Raw genomic sequence first — 20772 nt, 5'->3', positions numbered from 1 at the left:
TTACGTGTTCGTCTGAAGAATCCCATTTGTTTTCGGCACCACTCACTTTCTATGAAACATTTCAGATCAGAGGGAATAGCACCCTCCTTTGAAAAAAAGACGAGTTGTTTAGAAAAACAAACACTATCCAGAAGTTTTCAGGGAGGTCATTCGGTGTCTTGTAAATATGCCCAGTAAATCCCCAAGGCGAAGGCCACCCTGAGAGCCACTGCCAACCGCACGGGACACCTGACTCTCAAGATGAGCCGGGCTCTCTTACCCTTGAGCTTTCTTCACCAAATTTCAGCTTTGAGTAGCTTAAGTTTACAGCTGGAGTTGGTTTCTAAATGGCTCTTACATAATCTCATGCGGACACAACATCTGCTGGGATACATTGTGACGTGTATCGTGGAGGAAAAGACAATTGTTTGAGAGGCTGAGCTTAAAAGACACATTCATAGTTGTTGAACAAAATTAGTAAAAAAACCAACCAACCAACCTGGGGTATCCGTTACGAACAGAACACCTTCCACGCAGACGAAACAACAGTATTTGCTTTTCCTAACAGTATTTACCAATAGATGCAAAAATCTGCTCTCATGACAGAGACGCGGGTGCAGACGACATGTGTGTCCAGAGGCACAGGTGCTGCCGCGTGTGTGCTTGCAGCTTCACCGCGTGCAGTCGCCACGGATCGCGTTCAAACCCACAGGGGCTGCGGGACAGAGTGATGTACCCACCGTACTGCAGTGAAGACGACTCATTAGCCCCAAGACGAGGGAACGCTAGTGACAAGAGTAAAACCCCTCTTTCAAAACGAGGGGACAATGGAGAAGAATGAGGACAGGTATATGCAGGATGTGCGTTCAGAAGGTCGAGCCTTTGGAATACCCAGAGTCGGTCTTCTCTGTCCCCCTTTTCATTCCTTTCTCCGCCTCTTCCCCACAATATAAGGGGGGTCCGTAGGAACTCACACGTGAATATGTATATGAGGTACATGCGTGGATTCAGAAGTAGGGAAGACTGTCCACTCAAGTCCACACGGAAGGCCGTGCTCACATGGCATCTGACCATGATGGTTTAGTTTCAAGGATGCAAATCTTGCATGGATCGCTTCTCATGAACCTGTTTTCTTTTATTGCAACTCAGGTTTTATTAATAAAAATGAGATGATGGATAATAATGGCTATCTATATTCATCTGTTTTAAAAAGGAGTTCTACTTTGATTTTCAAAAGAACAGGAAAAAAACCTCCACACTACCAATATTTGTCAGGCTCCTGCCACACGCCAGGTCCTGCAAGAAATGCCCTACAGCAAGCAGAGCACCCAATAGGAGACAAACGCATTTCGAGAGAAACAACAAAAATACGGTAACAATTGACTTAAAAGTGGATTTAATACGAGTGAAGAGCTTGTCTCTGTCTGCCCGGGGAGAGCCCTCCCGTCCGAGGCATCCCGCACCTCTCGCCTCTTCATCCTTATGTGATTCAGGAACACATGCTAATGTAGTGAGATAAGTTCCCAAACGACCGGACCATTTCAGCAAAGACAGCTGGCGAATCTCTGACACTTAACCCCGGGGACTTTTCACGTGCTCCCGCGTTTTATTTTTAGAGCTGCTTCTTCAGCAGCTCAGCCGGGACTCTGCAAAGCCCTTCCGTGAGCACACGTGGCGACAGATGCCGTGTCACCCAAAGCTGCCCTAGTCTCCGTGTATTACCGCGATCAGCCCAATCACTACTACCTCATTCTCTGAGCGAGATTTTCAACTCTGTCTCAGAACTGGAACCTGGCAACTGGTCTGCAGCGTCCCCTCAACACACGAGCCTGGCAGCTGGTCTGCAGCGTCCCCTCAACACACGAGCCTGGCAACTGGTCTGCAGTGTCCTCCCAGCGCACGACCCAAGTGCATGGCGGCCATGCGCTTCCAGGGGACGCCAGGGTACCAACCTTCCCCCCAGAGGAATACATTTACAGATAGTCACGGGGGAGCAAGGACGCTTCTCGTTGGGGCTTGATCCCACCTCAGAACGCGGGATCACAGTCCGGTCCTTATCTGCCTGGGGAGACCGAGGGGCGGGAGATGAGCCGGGGAGGGGCAAAGGCTTTGTCTCCACCTTCCGTGAAGGTCTCGGGGAACATGTGGGCGGCGCCACGCATTTTAACACTCGGACACCCTCTGCCCCATTCCTCAGCGTGTTTCACTGCCTTCCCACCGCCTGCTTGACCGATAAGGATAAGCTGTCTCCCTCTGCTCCCAAGCACTACCGACCCCCTGCTCTCCGGCCATCATTGAAATAATCATGGTCTGACCAAATTACTAATGGCCAGAAACCGTCCCCATCATTCCCAGCAAATTCCTTCGGCAAACGGGCTACTTGGCTCCCTGGGCTCTGCAGGGCGGAGCGTGGGGATGGCAGTGCACGCTGCCCCTTGTGTGGTCCCGTCTGGGGACAGTCCTGAGGTCGCCAGCCTCAAACATCCCTGTGACAGACCCTAACCCGAAGCCGGGGCCCCCCTTGGGGTTGAGCGCTGCTCCTTTCCAGCAACGATCTTCCGGCTGCACGAGGGGAGAGCGGGGGCTGAGGAAGGGGGGTGAAGGGTGCGGGCGGAGGACAGTCACTTGGGGGATTCCCAGCAGCAGGCACGAGCGAGGAGGTCTTGGTGGCGTTTTATCCATTTCCGCGTCTCCAATGGCTGCAGTCACTGAAGGGGTGACAGAAAGAACACAGGGACCCGGTGGGGGGCGAACGTGAGCCCAGAGCCCAGGTTCACGCCAGCTCCCTACTCTCTGGAGTCTCTGCAAGAGACGTCTGTGTAACGGGAGCTTCCTGCAGGATGCAAACTTGTAGTCGTGCCCTTCTTCTCTCTTACCGAGAGCAAAAGGAAGATACTCCTGCATAAGGACATGTGATTTCCATTTAGAGATGAATAAAATAATATGGGCGGTAGGACATATGGATTTCCCCCTCTTGTCATTAGTTCGGCTTTTATAAAACATTCGTAACAAATACTGCTGTGTGGACACAAAAGATTTGTCATCGTGGTTCTCTAGTGCCCACCGTTCCCAGGGGACCTCTGGGTGGAGCTTTCCAGAGCCCTGCTGGGTCAGCACAGCAGCCTCGTCCACCGGGAGCCCTGAACCTCACCTCCAGTGTCCGCTACGGTCCTGATCCGGTGACCAGGCCCAACACACAGGCAGTGGTTGAGCTCGTGAGTCAGTAGTTAATGGAGGTTAAACATCTGTAGGCGTTGCCACTGCCTCTTCCTTTTATTTCTCTTCACTTACTTATTTTAATTTTAATCTCTTAATTTATCTCTTTATTTATTAATATCAGAAGATATTAATCTTTTAAACTTTACTTTTTTATGCCTCATACAATGATGGCTGGGAAGGCAAAGTGTGGAGTGTTACAAAGCTTATCATTCCAAGGGGATTCCGCCCAACACCAGGATTTCGCTGGTTTCCCAAAGAATTTTTTTTTTTTAATCAAAATTGAAATTCAAACTTTGCAGGGAATTGGAAAATTCTTTTCTCCTTTCATTTTTAACGCCCAGATCTCTGAGCAGGGCATCGTCAACGTAGCTTTTGTCCAGTCGAGTTTTGCACGGACAGGCTCAGATCCATTTTCCTTGAGCTCAGAAGGCATTTTCCATCTCTGCTGCTTCCAGACACCCTGGCGGGAGGGCGCTCAGTGAAATCAGGGTCCTGAAATAGGCCAGGGCATCACACAGCACCCACCCAGCAACCCTGGGCCCCGCCTGCGAGGTGGGTCCCCATCTCCATCACTGGGGACAGAGGTGATTCAGCTGCACTGGTCCTGTGTGTCCTCAAGAAGCAACTCGTGGGCAGCGTCTCTGAAAGGGAGCAAGGGGCACCTTGCTCGTCCCTATTTCCACGTCATGGTTCTTAGAGAAAGACTTATGCCGCTTCATCTTTTTCCAACATTTCTAGTTAATGGGAAGACAGTCCATTACCACATAAATAGGTGTTGCTATGTCACTATGTTTTAGTAACAGCTTTTTACCCTGAGAGCCTGAAATCTTCATTTCCCTACTTTCATAAATGCCTTATAAACCATACGAAATAGCCATTTTTGGAGGCCACAACGTTTTGAACGCTGGTAATTTCATATGGTTCAAACGAACGTGTCTGTAGGTACATTAGTATAAACACGTGTTCCATACCACATTGTGTGGAAAAGAAAAAATAAAATAAAAAAAATTCTACCTTTTAAGAATGGCAAAAGAGAGGTTTCACAAACAATCGAATTTTCGTGGTCTGTAAGAGATTATCTAGAACATCACTAACAAACTATTAATCCTACGTGAAACCGACATGCGCTGGACTTCATCTCGGCACAAAGTCCCATGAAGACTGGGGAAATTTGGTGAATGTCCACATACCACATATACAAAAATAGTTACTTTAAAAAGCCAGGACTCTGTTCTGCTTAAACTCTAGGAAAGGTTGGCTTCATGGTTGGCCTCAGGCCCTCACGTTCTAGAAATCGTAAGTCTGTATAATTTCTAACAGTTACACCAAGGACGTAGAGATATTAGCACTGCCCTGGAATAACTCACTTATCCTCGTGAAAGATGTGTTGACATCGTGCCGTATGTGGATGAGGCCCTATATAAAGAGACAACTGTTTCTCATTTCCTGAGAGAAATCAGTTTTCATTTTAACTTGAAGGTGAAAAAGAAAGGAAACGAAAAATTCTAGTGCGCAGATTCATCGTAGACGATTGCTAGATGGCTAGGAGTCATGTCTTATTTAATCCATAGAATAATTATAGAAAGTAGTTCACATGATGTCCCTTTCCTAGATGGGGGAACTGAGGCTTGGACAGGCAGAGTATCTGCACAGTTTACACGGAGGGTGAGGGGAGCCAGCCTGCAGTCCCAGCCTCCTTGACTCCTTGGGGACGGTCATATGAACCGGTCCCGAAGGGCGCCGCCTTCTCTGTTCCTTTCTTCCTTGTTCTCCTACCTTTTCCTTCTTTTTGAGAAATACTTGTGGGGTATGCACTTCTAAGAAGATGCACGGCTCAAGTTCAAGGACCCTAGCCAGCACGGTGATACGCTAAAGGCCCACGGAAGCTACAGGAGAGGGAAGGTGTGTGGTGTCCCTAAGCTCAGCTCCATGGTCACGGGCTTCAGGCAAACCGAGGCCCCAGCTCCAGCCACCACGGGGCCCACCATGTGGGCGCTGCCTGTACTTCTCATTCCCTCAGCTTGGGGCCGCCTCTCCCTTGGGCTCAGGAGGCACCTCTGCCGTCTCCTTCACCAGACGTTCAAGTGCTTCGCCCTGACGTGCGGGACAAGCCCCAGTGGAATGCGACCCACCTGGAGGGAACCATGGACCTAACTTACCTTTCCATAGGACCCTTGTCCCAAAACTTTTAACAGTTCAAACTGGGAAGGGTCGGCCTTTTCAAAGCCTGCTTTCACATGATGACTGATGTCAATCTCCTTCACGATGCCCTCTTCCTGCAAGAGAAAAATGACAACAATACAAATCAAGGGGTTCCTCTGGATTCGTCCTCTGAAGGTACAACAAGCCGGGTACGGTACGGATTTTCAGGATAGGAGCTTAAAGCGGTGACACCACAGAGCTTCACAAAGTCAACCTGCTTTTTACACCAAGGATTCCGCTCGTGAGCCTGTAACGGCTTCCTTTCCCCATGGAGTTGTGTCACGTGGTCTTACCAATATCTCAGTGAAATCCATTCTGCTTCTTAACAGTTTGGGCAAAATTTTGGACAGGGAGGAATGCGGGAACCATGGAACAAAACGAACCTCTGAGAATCTGTCTTAACGTCTACGCTGCTGTGGTCAAAAAGGTTATCAGGGGCTTCCCTGGTGGCGCAGCGGTTGGGAGTCCACCTGCTGATGCAGGGGACGCGGGTTCATGCCCCGGTCCGGGAAGATCCCACATGCCGTGGAGCGGCTGGGCCCGTGAGCCATGGCCACTGAGCCTGTGCGTCTGGAGCCTGTGCTCCGCAACGGGAGAGGCCCGCCTACCGCAAAAAAAAAAAAAAAAAAAAAAAAGGTCACCAATAGGGATCCACAGGCAGAAGTAATCTGTGAATGCAGTTTTTTTCTCCTCCTTCTTATAATTCTACTCTCCCTTATATTTTTGCCAGAGCTAATGCAAAGAATGATTCATTGCCATCCCAGAGCTTATATTTCAGAAGAAGCAGTCAGATAGGATTTTCTGCCAGTCCAGAAGCCTTCCCAGTAGGAAAAAAAAGGCCTTGATCTTTAAATTAAAACACTGGCAGAAATCACTACAAATTCTCATCAGAGAACTACCTGTCCCCAGAGGCGTACTACTTCACCTGTAAGGGGGTATGCCACCTATCCACCACCAGCTATTTGACATGGAAAAACTGTAAAGTAGGTGGGGAGGTGCATGAGGTCACTCAACCTGCTGTGACCCCCTCGGCAGGCAGGTGACCCAGCTCCTGCAGTGCAGCATCCCCGGAGGGGTCCGTGCCCCAGACCCCAGGATTCCCGCCCAGGGCCCCGCGTCACCCCTCCTGTGAACAAGCAGCCCAGCACCCAGGCCATCAGGTCTCCCCAGCCCAGCGCATCCCACCAACACGTCAGCATTCACCTTCCTGAGTCACCACTGCCCGAACATTTCGACTCAAAGGCCTAGAAGCAGATCTCTCTTAACGTTTCACTTTGTGTAGATTCTTGCCGTCCAAGTATTTACAGCAAACGCACTCAAAGCACATACCTAACCCCCTCCTCGGGACGGGCGTTAAAACCTCAGGCTGCTCCCTGATAACGCTGCGGCGCAGTTAATGCCCCATTTAAAGTCAGTAAGGTCTTGAACAGCAAAGACTCTCAACTGCCCACAGAGAAAGGAACCAAGAGTTTCACATTTTAGATTTTAGAGTTCTGCATTCATAGTGACATTTTGGCTTGAACTTGCTTGAGATATTTTGTTTTCCTCTTTCCCAAGAATTAAAAAAAAAAAAAGAAAGAAAGAAAAAAAAGAGAAAAGGTCTGGAATCCAATGCTGATTGCTGTGTGCACAGGAAACACCCAGATGGGAGCACGGGGAACGTGCCCGGGCTTGTCTGCTTCTAACTGTTTCCAGACTGGACAGTGATATCTTCTGAATCATTTTGTGACTATTGCCTTAAAGGGCAAACAGATATAAAATAGTGTCTTGCTTCATTTGGAAATAAATGCTTTTCCCTTTTATGAGGCAGGTCATTTTTTCTAGAATTCTATGTGGATTTTAATGCCATTCCCTTAAGAAAATAAAGTCTGTTCCCTCTACATATAGCACCAAAAATTTGGTTTGTAGCATAACTCCTATGAAAGAGTATTTTTTTAAATAACTTGAGAAATCTGTGGGAGAACCTGGTGTCATGGTCAGGCCCTTGCTCTGTAAGCAAGGATTTCAAAAATGTTCTAATGCGAGAGAGAAAAACTAGAGAAATGACATCAACGTAGGACAAAATAATTTACGACAGTGAATTTTAGACTCCCCGTTGAAATTCTGACAGATGGAGGAAATTCCTGTGCAGGTATTCGAGACACAGGGGCAGTGATGGAAACGGCCGGAGGGGACCCGTCGCGGTGCCCTCCGTGCTCTGCCCGCACCGAAGTCACCCTGGAAGGTAATTTCGTCTGTTCTGAATCATCCGCTTTTCATGTCATTAAAGGGAGAATATTTATGAAAAGTAAACGCAGATTAAAAGTTGTGAAATATTCAATGTTCATTGCAGCTCTATTTACGATAGCCAGGACATGGAAGCAACCTAAGTGTCCATCGACAGATGAAGGGATAAAGAAGATGTGGCACATATATACAATGGAATACTACTCAGCCGTAGAAAGAAACGAAATTGAGTCATTTGTAGTGAGGTGGATGGACCTAGAGTCTGTCATACCAAGTGAAGTAAGTCAGAAAGAGAAAGACAAATACTGTATGCTAACACATATATATGGAATCTAAAAAAAAAAGAGGTTCTAATGAACCTAGGGGCAGGACAGGAATAAAGATGCAGACGTAGAGAATGGACTTGAAGACACGGGGAGGGGCAAGGGTAAGGTGGGACGAAGCGAGAGAGTGGCATGGACATATATACACTACCAAATGTAAAACAGATAGCTAGTGGGAAGCAGCCGCATAGCACAGGGAGATCAGCTCGGTGCTTTGTGACCACCTAGAGGGGTGGGATAGCGAGGGAGGGAGGGAGACACAACAAGGAGGGGATATGGGGATATATGTATGTGTATAGCTGATTCACTTTGTGATACAGCAGAAACTAACACACCATTGTAAAGCAATTATACTCCCATAAAGAGGTTAAAAAAAACAAGTTGTGAAATATTAATGACAAAGACGTAGAAAATAAGAATCGGGCAAGTGTTAGCTTTGTCTCCAAAAAAGGGGGACAAGGTCATTCTAGAAATCACTGATCTGCATGCAGAATATCACTTCTCAGAAAGAGCAAAGAATAAGTTATTGAACAGGTGACTCGTGAAAGTGCAGAAAAGAACAAGGAAATCACCGAAACTCTGACTCTCTTTGAGCAAGTCCTGCCAGGCTAACCCCGTCCCACTCCGGGCGCTGTTAACGCAGCGGTGGCCGGAGAACTGCAGCCTGGCTTTCCGGGGTCCCGCCGGGAGCTCAGGTCAGCAGAGGCCGACATCTCGAGGCATCTCCCATCAGGGCACCACGGCTCCCTCTTCTAGACCCCAAAACAGGACGTCCTCGCCAGGGAGTGACATCTTGTTCCAGAGGCTGTGGCCGTGGTGCCCCTGCATCAGAACCACCAGGGAACTCATTAAAAATGCAGATTCCAGGCCCGGGGCGGGACTACGGAGCCTGGAATCTCTGCGAAGGACGGGGCTTCACCTCGAGCCCCACTCCCCGTCCTGCAGGGTGGTTCCCTGCAGCACACAAACAGGCTGTCCTGTCCGCATGCTTCTCAGGAAACACAGACTGCGTGGTCCCACCGCCGCCCACCAGCTCTTTGAAGGGATTTCCACACTCGCTGCCCCACCTCCCTCCTCTCCTCTCTCACACCCACTGCCACCCATTCTCTTCACCTCATCAAGTCATTAAAACCCTCCACAGGGCTCACCCCAGGGGTCAGACCTCAGAGTCCGCGCACTGGGCACCATCCATCACCCCATCTTCCTCGAAACGCTTCCCTCACTTGGATTCCGGGACATCACGCCCCCCGGGTCTCCCGACACCCCTCTCTCCCGTCTCCTTATCTCCCTGTCTCCCAACATCCCCTGGACTCCGGCTCTTCTTCCCCGTCATCACCCCCTCGGGACCTAGTCCTGTCTCGGGGCTTTGTGTTACCGTCTGAACACCGACAGCTCTCAGGTCTGGACCTGCCCCCAGAACTCCAGACGTGAGGCTCATCCCCGGTGAGGTCCTGAGTGTGCGCGTGTAGTCGGGGAGACCTCGGGGGCCGGGAGCCTCCCGGGGCCTCCGCTCCACGCGGGCAGGGGAGAGGGCTACGGGGCAAACCTGGCATTTGTCGCTGGCCCTCTGCCCTGTCAGCTGCTCTGACCTGGGGCCTGGGCTCTGAGTACTTCCTACCACTTCCCAGCTCATCAATGCATTTAACTGTTTCAAAGAGATATTTTATCCATACTTTCAATTGTTTTTAGACAGAGAGCTCACCACACCTAGCCCACCGTACTGCTAGGAACAAAGTTCAGAAATGCTTTGAAAGTGGAGAGAAGTCACCAAGTAGCTCATCTGTCTCTTCCAGGGAGTGAAGACCGGGGACCCTTGAAAAGTCCCTCGGGGAGGCGCATCCCACCCCCAGTAAAGCGTCCAGAATCAACGACACAGGCCGTTCACTACAAAGACCCCCGAGGAGACGGCTGTGCACACGCTGTAACACAAGGTAGAAGGACCAGGCGCGAGCCTCAGACTCAGAGCCAGAAGGAACCTCCTCCTTCTAGGCAGGTCCGGTGGCTTCTCCAAGGGAACCCAGGGGCCGAGCCGCAAGCGGATCCCGACCTCCCGGGGCCCGGACGGGATGCAGGCTCCGGGCAGCGCGGCTTCCTCTCCCACCCGCCCGAGGAAGCTTCTGAGACGCAGCGGCTCATGCACTGCAGACTCTTCTCTGCTCTTTAAATTGCCCTTCACACGTCTCCGCCAATGTGTCTGCTCCCGCTGGCGTGAGCAAATGTGAGATGAAATTACAGGACCAGCTGCACTGGTCCAATCGGTTCCTCGGGAAACTATTTCTACTGAAAGTTTCCACTCCGTTTCCAAAGGGCTAAATATAAGCTAAGGCATTTAGGATGGCGACACTCCCCCAACGAGAGTGGGACTCCAGCTGGCTCTACGGGCACTTGCTGGCCTCTAGACAGAACAAGGACGGCCCACTGAAGAAAAACAAAACCCTGCGGGAAGGCACAGGAGCAAGGGAACGAGAAAGGAAAATGCTGGAGGAAACCAGAGGCCGGGGGCAGCGGCTCCGAGACGCAGGAGAAGGACGATGCGCGGAGCAGTGGCCCCTGCCTGGGGTCCACCGGGTGTGGTCCAGGGCCTGAACCGCAGACCCACCTGGTGCAATGCCCGCCTGGATGTTGCAACGCCCCGAGGGACAGATCGTGCAGTGCACGCAGGGCACTCTTTTCTCATGCATCTTGGAATGGCGCTTTCCCTTTTTTTACCAAAGAAAGTGACCCAGCCCCCAGGGCAGTCACGGCAGTAACTCACGCACAGGGACAACCAGCCGGGCGTGTCCGCCTTCAGAAAGAAACCTTGAGCTGCTTCTGAAGCCCCTCAGGGACTGAACTGGGCCGAACTTGGGACTCAAGACATCACAGCAGGGGGAAGTGAAGAAACTCAGAGGAGAGGGGAGGAGAAATGACCAGGACACGTCTCATTTTTATTCTCCGCCTTTTCCTTCCCGTCCAGACTTTTGCCCTCTACCTCCCTTTTATTAATTTTGTTATTAAAGGCAAGGTGGACTTTTCCCTCTGTTTTTAAATTAAAGTGCCACCCCTCACGGCTTCTGTCTTTCTTTGCCCTCGTTGCCTGTCTTTCCCTCGAATTATCTCCTCTTCCATCCTTCTGAAAGCCTCTCGGTCTGCTGGTATTTTTATAAATCACAGTCTATGCAAATTGGACGCCCTGGAAGCTGTGATTATAGCGGTGACGGGCAGACAGAGCCGCGTTCCTGCAGGGGCCTCCTTGCACAGAGAGAGGAGGACACAGGCGCCCACAGCATACGCGCTGCAGGCTCCCAGGTTCTGACACCTCGACGCCCCTCAGGTGGGTTAGTTCTAGTAAGTTCCATCAATCCTTGAGCCCCCGGAGAAAGCAACGCTCTGTGGAACATGAGCTGTGAAGTGACAGAGGCCCTGGAACCTGGGTGTGGTGTTTCAGGCGCAGGTTCTAGATGTGGCCATGGACAATTTCCATCTCACCTGGAAAGCCACCTTCAAGGACGTGCTTTGTACAGAGTCACTTTGCACACGGATGAGGAAGTCGCTATCTGCATTTGTCGAGAGGCACTGAGGAATCGCCAAAGGGCCTCAAAACTGTGGATGGAAACGTATGTCGCTATAGGTCCCGAAGCAGAGAAGTTTCCTTACGGAACACACAGCTCTGTATGGCGACAGTGTCTGTCCTGGGGCAGCGGGATGTGTGCTGACGGGGCTAAGTCTTTATTCTTTAGTACAACTTTAAAAATAGTGCCGAGTAAAGAGGGTGATAAAATGATACCAGGCTGCCTGCCTGCCGTGCACCGAACAGGCAAGTATCACCGTTTCCCATCCGTCCACATACTCAGAACATTGTCACTTCGGATCTGAGATGTGTGGTGTGAAAGAGAGAGAGGCTGCGCTGAGAGTTGAGAAAAGCTGACAACGTGGGCTTGAAATTCCCAAACGAAAAGCCTCCGCGACGATCACCCACTATCAGTGTAACTATAGTCTCATCCCAGTGAGATCGACTGGGACAGCTTCACGGTTTTTTCCAGAAAAGGGAAAATTTCACTTATCTGAATATCATCATCTCCAAGACTTAATTATTTACATATTTCTGACTTGATATCCAATTTTGTTTTTCAAAATCAACATTTCCGTAAATATCTCTATCAGAACAAGTTGTTGATAACTGTGATGTTTCTGACAGAGGTAAGGACATGCTGAGTCAGCTGGTGTCAGGGACTCTGTGCCCGTGGGACGCGTCCCTCCTGCCAGGCTGTTTTCTGTTCCAAGTCTCTGTATCTATTGTCAACGGAAGGCCCAGCATTCCCCACTCACAACTGTGCTCTCTCCACAACAGAAACGGGCTGAGCTACCTGTACAGACAGCTGGATGTCAATTCTCACTATTCCATGAGGTCAGCTCGTGCTCCTTCTCTAGTAAAAGCTGACAGACTCATAGGGACACGTAATTAGCGGAGAACATCTACCAGCATCATTACAAAGGTTTCACTTATTTTTCTCTTCAGGTATGAAACCAAAGGTCCTCCAGAACCATCCGTAAGAATTTCTTTGCATTCGAAGCTGGTCGTCAGATGGTAGGTTGCAATGTTCAAAAGGGCAAGAATATTCTCAAAGATAATGTGAAAATTCAACGTCTAGTGGATTGTTTGTGTTTTTCTTGCTCTACTGGGAAGAGTATCACTGTACATTTGTGCATGGGAACATTTAAGCCAAAGGTACAAATTGTAACGAAAGTACAGATCCGCCAGCACCCACTGGCACACTAGACATAAACAGTGACTCAAGGGTAAACACCAAACTATAGCAAAAGCTCTGGGCTGTATCCATCCAATCACTCAGACATCCTCTGAAGACACCTGACTCGGGTACCACAGACCAGTACACTGCACCCTCCTGTCCAGTGAGCAGGCACTGATTGGGCATCTCTAAGCAACACTTATGCGGAGAAGGGCCATTTGGTTTCTGCAAAGAAAACACTGCTAAAGTAACAGGCTTTTTTTAATGGTGCAAAAAACACACAGCAACAGTTACTAAAACTGATCGCTATGATTGGGAAAGTCTTATGCTGGAATGTCTATATTTATAGCCCTTCCTCAAAGTAGAGATCACTTCTTCAAAGAATCCGCCTGCCAATGCAGGGGACACGGGTTCGAGTCCTGGTCCAGGAAGATCCCACATGCCGCGGAGCATCTAAGCCCGTGCGCCACAACTACTGAGCCTGTGCTCTAGAGCCTGTGAGCCACAACTACTGGTCCCGTGTGCCACGACTACTGAAGCCTGTGCACCTAAAGCCCGTGCTCTGCAACAAGAGAAGCCACCACAATGAGAAGCCCACGCACCACAACCAAGAGTAGCCCCCGCTCGCCGCAACTAGAGAAAGCCCGCACGCAGCAATGAAGACCCAACGCAGCCAAAAATAAAAATGAATAAATTTATTTAAAAAAAAAAGGTGACGTTGGTGCCCCTCTCATTAGCAAGCATGTCTGTGATCCTCATGAGGGTGGACAAAGCAGAATCCGTGGGGTGTAGATAAGGATGAATTATTCAAACCGGTAACATCTTAGCAAACGGGAATAACTTGCAAAAGGATCATAGGCTGCCGCTTGGGTGAGTGGAACGACGGCAGCACGATTTAACATGCGGGCACGTGTGCAGGATGAGGTCATGTGTTTGGGAACGCGATGACTGTGCCCTGCAAAGCACTTTATGTTTTGACGGAGAGTCATCAGTCACCAGGCAGGACAGGATCTGAAAGCCACCGAGTCCACGCCTTGGAAAAATATATGCCACTATGAACAGAAAGCCATCGGTCTTACTGGACAGCTGGGCAGAGCGGTGGGCACTGAGCGGGAAGCCTGCTTTCATTCACACACCAATTCCACGGTCACCAAGAGGCACACACGTTCACACCGCCTGACCCAGGGATCTCACTCCTCAGACTTTACCAACAATCTGAATATGAAAGCCGTTTGTTACAATGTTTTTTTAAATAAGAGTGAAGAAATGAGAAACAATTTAAATGTCCAGCCAACAGTGGAAGAATTAAGTAAATGATGACATCCACCAAATGAAATTTTACAAAGGCATTAAAAGTGATTACACCATTTACAGTTGCTCCCAGAATAATGAAATACTTAGGAGAAAACTAACAAAACACGTACAGTATCTGTGTGCTGAAAATTCCCGAACGCGACTGAAAACAATCAGAGAAGAGGTAAAAAAATGAAGGGACATTCATGTCCACAGATTGGAAGACTCAGTAAAGACTATAATTCTCCAAACACTGATCTGTAGGCATAATGCAATTCCCATCAATGTCTGAACAAGGCTTTTTGTAGATACAGATAGGCTGACTCTGAAATTTATATGGATTACATATATATGCATTCGCATACAGTATTTGTTTTTCTCTTTCTGACTTACTTCACTCTGTATGACAGTCTCTAGGTCCATCCACCTCACTACAAGTAACTCAATTTTGTTTCTTTCTATGGCTGAGTAGTATTCCATTGTATATATGTGCCACATCTTCTTTATCCGTTCATCTGTTGATGGACACTTAGGTTGCTTCCATGTCCTGCCTATTGTAAATAGTGCTGCGATAAACATTGGTACATGTGTCTTTCTGAATTATGGCTTTCTCAGGGTATATGCCCAGTAGTGGGATTGCTGGGTCATATGGTAGTTCTATTTTAGTTTTTTTAAGGAACCTCCATAGGATATATGTATGCATATGGCTGATTCACTTTGTTGTACAGCAGAAACTAACACAGCATTGTGAAACAATTATACTCCAATAAAGATGTATAAAAAATAAAAATAAAATTTATATGGAGGGGTTTCCCTGGTGGCACAGTGGTTGAGAATCTGCCTGCTAATGCAGGGGACAGGGGTTCGAGCCCTGGTCTGGGAGGATCTCACATGCCGCGGAGCAACTAGGCCCGTGAGCCACAACTACTGAGCCTGAGCGTCTGGAGCCTGTGCTCCGCAACAGGAGAGGCCACGATAGTGAGAGGCCTGCGTACCGCGATGAAGAGTGGCCGCCGCTCGCCACAACTAGAGAAAGCCCTCACACAGAAACGAAGACCCAACACGGCAAAAATAAATTAATAAATTAATAAACTCCTACCCCCAACATCTTCTTAAAAAAAAAATTTATATGGAAACGCAAATGACCTAGAATCCCTAAAAACAATTTTCAAAAAGAATAATAAAGTGGGAGGAATCACTCTACTGATGTTAAGGCTTACAACGTAGCTACAGTAATCAAGACTGTGAGATACTGGTGGAAGGACAGACACACAGACTAATGGAACAGAACAGAGAGCCTGGGCATGAACCCATCCCATTCAAATACACCCAACTGATTTTTGAGAGGGATGAAGAAGAAATTCAGTGGAGGAAGGAGAGTCTTTTCAACAAACGGTGTTGGAGCACTGGACCTCCAAGGCGGAAAAAAAAAAAAACAAAACAGACCTAAATCCCGTTTTATACAATGACCTGAAAATGGATCACAGACTTAAATGTAAAACATAAAACTATAAAGCTTTTAGGAGAAAAGCTTCAGGACCTAGGAATAAGGGGGAAATTCTTAGATATGATCTCCAAAGCATGAGCCATCAGTAAACGGAGCTTAATCAATGTTTAAAACTTTTGTTCTGCAAAGACTCTGCTAAGAAGATGAAAAGAGAAGCTATAGCCTGGAAGAAAACACCTGCAAACCACTTACGCAACAAAGGTCTTGTAGCTATAACAAATAAAAATTCTCAAAACTCAACAATAAAATAAAACAAATAATCCAATTAGAAAATGGGTAAAAGAGATAGACAGTCATTTCACCAAAGAAGAGATACAAATGGCAAACAAGCGCCTGAAAATACATTCAACATCATTAGCCACGAGAGAAGGGCAAATCCACGTAAGATATCACTACACACCTATCAGTGGCTAAAACAGAAAATATAGCGATAACATCAAATGCCGGTGAGGAGGCAGGGAAACTGGATCTCTCATCCATTGCTGGTGGGAATGGAAAATGGATCAGCTGCTGGAAAACAGTCAGGTAGCTTCTTACAAAATGAAACACGAACTTACCGTACAACCCACTAATTGCATTCTCGCACATTCATCCCAGAGAAATGAAGAGTACGTTCACACAAAAACCTGAATGTGATAGTTCACAGCAGCCTTATACCCAAACAGGAAACAACCCAGACGTCCTCTAACTTAAATGCTTAAGCAAACTGGGACACATCATCGGCAACAATAAAAAGGGACAAACTAAGGATACACACGACACGAGTGAGTCTCCGCAGAATGATGCTGAGTGAAAAAAGCCAATCTCAAAAGATTATATTTATCCTGATGAAACAAAAATTCCTACTTGGAGGCAAGACAAGAAAAATGTAAACATAAAGCGTCTTCTCTGCCTGTTTGGGCCTCCTCCCTCCCCTCTAGTTTGCTCTGTGTGTCTGCATTATACATTAACCAGACTTTCCCAATGGCAGTAATACCAGCTCAGCCATGAAGATCAAATTTCTCCTTCTGTGTCAGCCATACAACTCCTTAGAAGACAGCATTCCCTCCTCAATCCTGTAAGGGGTCACGATCACCCACCACTAGCCTTGCAGACAAGCCTTACGTCCAAGGCCAATACATGGATTCCTTTAAAGATAGTGACTGGTGCAGAGCAGTCTGGTAAAACCATCTGGGGAGATACTGAGCCACACCTAAGGGAAGGTCTTAGCTTAAATACCTACTTACGACCTTATTAATGTTACCAGTTACATTACCTGTATTCTGCCTCTTTTACAAGATTATTGGTTCTTGCATTACCAATTGTGTGACTGAGTCTCAGATAAAAATAACAATGATTAGGTGACTTGAAAGGATTCATCAAACATATAGTCCTACAAGATGCATGACTGTAACAGTGTTAACTCGAGATTTGGGAGGAAGCCACAAGAGGGAACTCTTTCCTGGACCACAACAGACCAGTAAGGCAGGTGGTCCACAGGCTTTTGGCTGCTGTTAACAGGGCCTAGTCCAGTAACAGCACTTGGAGTGACCTCTCGACAAAATCCTCCCCTGACCCGGGGATGAGCACTCCTAGCGTCTTGGGGCAAATGGGTCAGGAAACGCCTCCCAAACCTTGGTCAAAATTAAGCCTGAAAGGGAAGGGATTGCAAAATAAAGACTGTTGCCCACCATCCAGTTCTACAAGAATCAAATCATTAGCCACTGCAGTTGCTGACCTACAAGACACCCTGAATGGAATTCAGAACAAAGATAAGGATGAAGCTCTCTGTGCTCTGGGACAGCGGGCGGAACCGGCCCTCAGAGAGTTAGATATTCTCAGGAGAAGCTTTTTATGAACCTGGATTCTTGCATCTTCCCATACTTACAAAAGCACTAAAACCATTAACTAAGATGTCTTCTCCTTGCACATAGCAGTAACCTTCTATCAAGATGTGTGCTTGATTGCCTGTACCCCCTTTGTCAAAATCACATATACACTGGCCTCCCCCTTACTCTTCAGTCCTCAGAGCTCTCTAAGAGACTGTCTCTAGGGTTATAATGCTCAGATTGGCTCAAATTAAAATTTCTATTTCTTTCTTAGATTGACTATTGATTACTTTTTCATCAACAATATGATTCCCATTTGTATAACATCTTTTTTTTTTTGGCCGCCTTGGGTCTTTGTTGCTGAGCGTGCGCTCTTCTCTAGTTGCTGGGGGCTACTCTTCATTGTGGTGCGCGGGCTTCTCACTGCGGTGGCTTCTCTTGTTGCAGAGCACGGGCTCTAGGCGCACGGGCTTCAGTAGTTGTGGCGCACAGGCTTAATTGCTCCGCGGCATGTGGGATCTTCCCAGACCAGGGCTCGAACCCATGTCCCCTGCATTGGCAGGCGGATTCTTAACCACTGCGCCACCAGGGAAGCCCTTTAAAACATTTTTTTTTTTAATTAGTTAATTAATTTATTTATTTTTGGCTGTGTTGGGTCTTCGCTTCTGCGCCAGGGCTTTCTCCAGTTGTGGGGAGCGGGGGCCAATCTTCATCGCGGTGCGCGGGCCTCTCACTGTCGCAGCCTCTCCTGTTGCAGAGCACAGGCTCCAGACACGCGGGCTCAGTAGTTGTGGCTCACAGGCCCAGTTGCTCCGCAGCATGTGGGATCTTCCCAGACCAAGGCTCGAACCTGTGTCCCCTGCATCGGCAGGCAGACTCTCAACCACTGCGCCACCAGGGAAGCCGTATAACATCTTGAAATGACAAAATCTTAGAGAAAAAGATTAGTGGTTGCCAGAGGTAAGGGATTGTGTGCGCATGTGCAGGTGTGCATGTGTGTGTGTTGCATAAAAGAGTAACAGGAGGGATCTTTGTGGAGATGGAAAAATTCTGCCTTGATTGTGGTGCAGGTTACATGAATCTACACGTGTGATGAAACTGCATAGAACCACACACACACACAAAAGAGCACATGTAAAACCTGTGAAATCTGCATAAGTTCTGTTGATTGCATCAAGTGTCAGACTCCTAGTTTTTATACTGTACTATGGTTATACAAGATACTACCAGTGGAGGAATTGGGGGAAGGGCAGATAGGACCTCTGTACTAGTTTCTAAAACTTTCTGCTATTTTATAATTATTTCAGAATAAAATATTTTTAAAAAGTGATTTTGAAGTCTACTTGCAATGTTGAAGGAGCCTTGTTATAAGATTTTAAATTAAAGAAGGCAGTAAATAAATTTTATGTACATGATGACTATACTGACATTTAAAAGAGCTGTCGGAGAAACATTAATGGGAAATACATCAGGAAGTTAACAGTGACGGTGTTAGAGAAGTATAAGTGGTTAATTTTCTTTCCTTTGTTTTCTGAATCTTTTATATAGAAATGTAAACGTAAGCAAGAAGACTCAGGCTTCCATATAAGGAAATTTAAATCAATAAAGTCACCTTGTTAACCACAGATGTGGGATTCCTATACTCACCCACTGCTATCACATCCAGCTAAACTGAAATACAATGGAAAGTTTATGTAAAATGAACTGTGAGTTTCGAAAAGCAGATAAGATCAAATAACTTGCTGCAAGAATACAAAAAGATGGAAGCCAACATGAAAGAATTTGGATACCTTTTCTGAATGCAAAGAATAAACCTACCATTTGGTGAAAAAGAAAGGCTCGATATTTTTAAAGCTATTAAAATTTTTAAACTCAACATGCAAGGTTCATCTTGGACGAATACAGTATTTCCAATCAGGGCACAGATGGTAAACACAAGGATGTACAACGCAGAGACCAACACAAACTTCCCAGCCTGGCGGGCGGCCAGGGAGTTAATAGAATTTTTTCCTGGGAGGTGGGTGGTATGAATTTACTGGAAACTGAAAAATGAGGGAAAAAGGTTTAAAAGTGAAATTAGAGATGACTGTCTGCTACGGTGTATTAGACAAAATGACTTGTGTGATAAATTTATTTCTCTTAAATAGTTTCACAGATATAAATATGAAGGGTTTAAATTTTTTTTCTTCAACAGTCATGAGTAGCAATCTAAGCAAGATCAACTGTAGTCACTTTTGTAATGTGTGTGCGTGTCGGATCAATAATCCCTAAACCTTCGAGGGGAGTTTCCACGTGAGTGGCATGCCCCATATAAGGCCAATGCATGAGGGCAATGCTTAGGGCAACAGACTAGAACTACTGTCAATACTCTGGTCCCAGCCATTTTTTCCTGCTAAAAGTAGATCGTCCCAAATATCCTTAGAGAAGACTGCCAATTTGGCTATCAGAGTCTCAGAACACACATGACATGGAGCTAGCCCTGGCCGTATCCCCTTTCTTATCCCGAAGATTCTTACACACAGAATCCAGACAGAGAACAGTCATGACCTTCAGAATTAAGCTTAAACAATTTCAGTGATAATGTGCTTTTATCAGGTTTCCAAACTTTTGAAAAGATGAAACTTTTGGCCAAAAACCTCAAAGAAGTTAGCTGAATAACCACCCCTCTTCCTCTTTTTAAAACCAACTTAGTTGACATTTAAAAAAATTATAAAACATTCTGCTAAAAAAATCAGATACGTGTTAAAGTTTTCAAATGCCCCCATCAGCCCATCCACATCACACTGCCCTCCAACCCCGAGGGTGGAGCTGTCAGAGCTGTGAGAACTCGGCCCCAAGGGACCCCTCAAGTGGAAAGAAGCTAACGGGTGAACTCCACACATATGTAAGCTCTTGCCACTACAAGCCAAAGATGCAGATTTCCAAACAGGCACGAGCACAGATGAAGCACGTCAAGTGAGGTGACAAACTGATTTGGTGTAGAGGGTACAGTGGCCTTGTTGCCATGCAGCTCCCTCCGACCAGCATGGCCACGGTTCCCAAAGCACCAGAGACTGAGAATCCAAGGACCCCCTGCAGGGCCACCGAGGGGTCTGGACAATTGAAATTTTACTCCACAGTAGACTCAAGCTGATTGTTACCCAATGACCTGTGAAGCTGTTTGAGAGAAGCAGCTGACCTGCAAACACTTCTTGGAGAAATCAGGGATTACACGCAGGGTAAATACAACATCACTGTCATTATCAGTTGAATCCCCCATCGGCCTGGCCCCTCTGTGCAAATACCTGTTTCGTTCTCGGTGGTACCCTCCTACCTCAAAGTGCCCAGCACACAGCATTTACTCGATACGTGTTTGTACAGGAATAAATGAAGACCTTGTGGGTGCTTTAAGCAAGGTGCACTGAACGCCCTCACGTCTGTTATCCCATGGGATGCTCGGTCCAGAGTACGTCTGCTGAACAAGGCCTGCAGCACGACCGAGCCAA

At 47.4% G+C, this 20772-nt stretch overlaps 1 protein-coding gene across 3 annotated transcripts in view; it reads right to left on the bottom strand.

The window, feature by feature from the left end:
- The window catches only part of RPS6KA2 (ribosomal protein S6 kinase A2), a 298360-nt gene that overhangs the window by 83032 nt on the left and 194556 nt on the right, over positions 1-20772 (bottom strand). For 2 of the 3 annotated variants that reach the window (XM_027081432.1, XM_027081423.1), the window contains one exon: positions 5358-5474. The exons of the other annotated variant lie outside the window; for it this stretch is intronic. In XM_027081432.1, the coding sequence (XP_026937233.1) occupies positions 5358-5474 (117 nt within the window). The remainder of the gene's footprint in view (positions 1-5357; positions 5475-20772) is intronic. 3 annotated transcript variants of the gene reach the window in all.

The sequence above is a fragment of the Aethalodelphis obliquidens genome, unplaced genomic scaffold, assembly GCF_003676395.1.
Source record: "Aethalodelphis obliquidens isolate GAN/ISIS:26980383/991018 unplaced genomic scaffold, ASM367639v1 scaffold3, whole genome shotgun sequence".
Classification (NCBI taxonomy): Eukaryota; Metazoa; Chordata; class Mammalia; order Artiodactyla; family Delphinidae; genus Aethalodelphis; species Aethalodelphis obliquidens.
The sequence above is the reverse complement of the archived record's forward strand: the minus strand, read 5'-3'. Positions and strand labels throughout refer to the sequence as shown.